We start from the raw sequence: 2,345 nt of genomic DNA on the forward strand, positions 1-2,345 counted from the left end.
ACAGTGGAGTGTTCAGGTCCCCTGCTATTATGGTATTAGTGTCTATTTCCTTCTTTAGGTCTAATAGAGTTTGTTTTATAAATCTGGCTGCTCCAACATTGGGTGCGTACATATTTATGATTCTTATGTCTTCTTGATGGATCAGTCCTTTTATCATTAAGTAGTGTCCCTCATTGTCTCTTTTTATGGTTTTTAGTTTTTTGTTTTTAGTTTTTTTTAATTTTATTTTTATTTTTTTTGCCATCAATAAGAAATTTACTTATTTTAAAAAAATCCAAATGCTGGCATTCTCCAGAAAAATTTAACAGGTTTATTTATAATTGTTATAAAGTTGAACTGCTGAAACTTGTTCACCCAAACATTTTGACTTGCATTAATACTTTACGTCCCCGCATTTATATTAAAAATTCACACACAAATGAAAATGGAAAAACTGCCAATACCTGACTTCTGTCCCCTATTTTTCCACTTGCAACCATATACTTAGGTACCTTTTGACCCCATGGAAAAAAAATATCTAACGTTCAGAACTACCAATAACAGGAAGAAGAGAATTTTTTTTTTTTTTTTTTGAGAATGAAATGTTTCCCATCATAGTGGATTCTTAAGCACGTTCTCCCCGTATGCGGCGTGCTAGCTGGATGTCTTTTGGCATAATTGTTACACGTTTGGCATGGATAGCACACAGGTTGGTGTCTTCAAAAAGGCCAACCAGATAGGCCTCACTTGCCTCCTGCAAAGCACCAATAGCTGCGCTCTGGAAGCGCAGATCTGTTTTGAAGTCCTGAGCAATTTCTCGCACCAGACGCTGGAAGGGGAGTTTGCGAATCAGAAGTTCAGTGGACTTCTGATAACGTCTAATTTCACGGAGTGCCACAGTACCAGGCCTGTAACGATGAGGTTTCTTCACCCCTCCAGTAGAGGGCGCACTCTTGCGAGCGGATTTTGTAGCCAGTTGTTTCCTGGGTGCTTTACCACCGGTCGATTTGCGGGCAGTCTGCTCTGTACGAGCCATGGTATAGAGACCTCCTTACTCCTTACTGACCCCCCCTTCTCCTCGGGCTGGAGCTCGGCGAGCGAGAGGCGGCGCTGGCGTTGGAGAGAGCGACGGCGGCGCGACAGCGGCTGCGAACACCTATGGTTTTTAGTTTAAAGTCTATTTTGTCAGATATAAGAATAGCCACTCCAGCTCGTTTTTCTTTTCTGTTTGCATGGTAAATCTTTTTCCATCCTTTCACTCTTAGTCTGTGTGAATCTTTATGGGTGAGGTGGGTCTCTTGTAGGCAGCATATAGTTGGGTCCTGCTTTTTGATCCAGTCAGCCAGTCTGTGTCTTTTAATTGGGGAATTTAAGCCTTTAACATTAAGAGTTGTTATTGAAAGGTGTTGATTTATTCCTAGCATTTTATTGGTTGTTTGGTTGTCTTAGGTGTCTTTTGTTCCTTGCTTTCTGATTTACTGTTTGGTTTCTTTGTTTGTTGGTTCCTTAGGTTGTAGATAGTGTTTTTGTTAGCTTGTTTTCTCTTCATGAATGCCATTTTTATTGCACTAGCGGGTTTAGATTTTTCTTAGGTTTTTATGGCAGTGGTAGTTATTTTTCAGGAACCAAACCCAGTACTCCCTTGAGGATTTCTTGTAAGGGTGGTCTTGTGGTAGTGAACTCCCGCAGTTTTTGTTTGTCTGAGAAATATACTATTTGCCCCTCATTTCGGAAGGATAGCCTTGCAGGGTAGAGTATTCTTGGCTGGCAATCTTTGTCTTTTAGTATTTTGAAAATATCATCCCATTCCTTTCTAGCTTTTAGGGTTTGTGATGAAAAGTCTGATGTTAACCTGATTGGGGCTCCCTTATAGGTGATTTGACGCTTCTCTCTTGCAGCTTTTAAGATTCTCTCTTTGTCTCTGAGTTTTGCCAATTTGACTATGACATGTCTTGGAGAAGGCCTTTTTGGGTTGAATACGTTTGGAGATCGTTGAGCTTCCTGGATCTGAAGATCTGTGATTTTTCCTATACCTGGGAAGTTTTCTGCCACTATTTTGTTGAATATGTTTTCAATGGAATCTCCGTTTTCCTCCCCTTCTGGAATACCCATGACTCGGATATTTGAGCACTTAAGGTTGTCTGATATCTCTCTCAGATTTTCTTCCATGTCCTTGATTCTTTTTTCTTTCTTTTTGTCTGCTTGTGTTATTTCAAACAGCCCATCTTCAAGTTCAGAAGTTCTCTCTTCAACTTCGACAAGCCTGCTGGTTAAACTCTCCGTTGTGTTTTTTATTTCGCTGAATAACTTCTTCAGTTCAGCAAGTTCTGCTACATTTTTTTTCAGGACATTGATTTCCTTGTATA

General features: G+C 40.0%; 1 protein-coding gene across 1 annotated transcript; it reads right to left on the reverse strand.

The window, feature by feature from the left end:
• Positions 1-287: 287 nt before the first annotated feature.
• Positions 288-1,123, reverse strand: LOC134390731 (histone H3.3A-like). The gene has a single exon (XM_063114437.1). The coding sequence runs from the start codon at positions 1,013-1,015 to the stop codon at positions 605-607; it is 411 nt and encodes a 136-aa protein (XP_062970507.1). The 5' UTR covers positions 1,016-1,123; the 3' UTR covers positions 288-604.
• Between the last annotated feature and the right edge of the window lie 1,222 nt (positions 1,124-2,345).

Source organism: Cynocephalus volans, chromosome 11 (assembly GCF_027409185.1).
Source record: "Cynocephalus volans isolate mCynVol1 chromosome 11, mCynVol1.pri, whole genome shotgun sequence".
NCBI lineage: Eukaryota > Metazoa > Chordata > Mammalia > Dermoptera > Cynocephalidae > Cynocephalus > Cynocephalus volans.

Bases quoted from the DNA above. Each gene is read 5' to 3' on its own strand.
- LOC134390731 (XM_063114437.1), bottom strand. From the start codon at position 1,015: ATGGCTCGTACAGAGCAGACTGCCCGCAAATCGACCGGTGGTAAAGCA.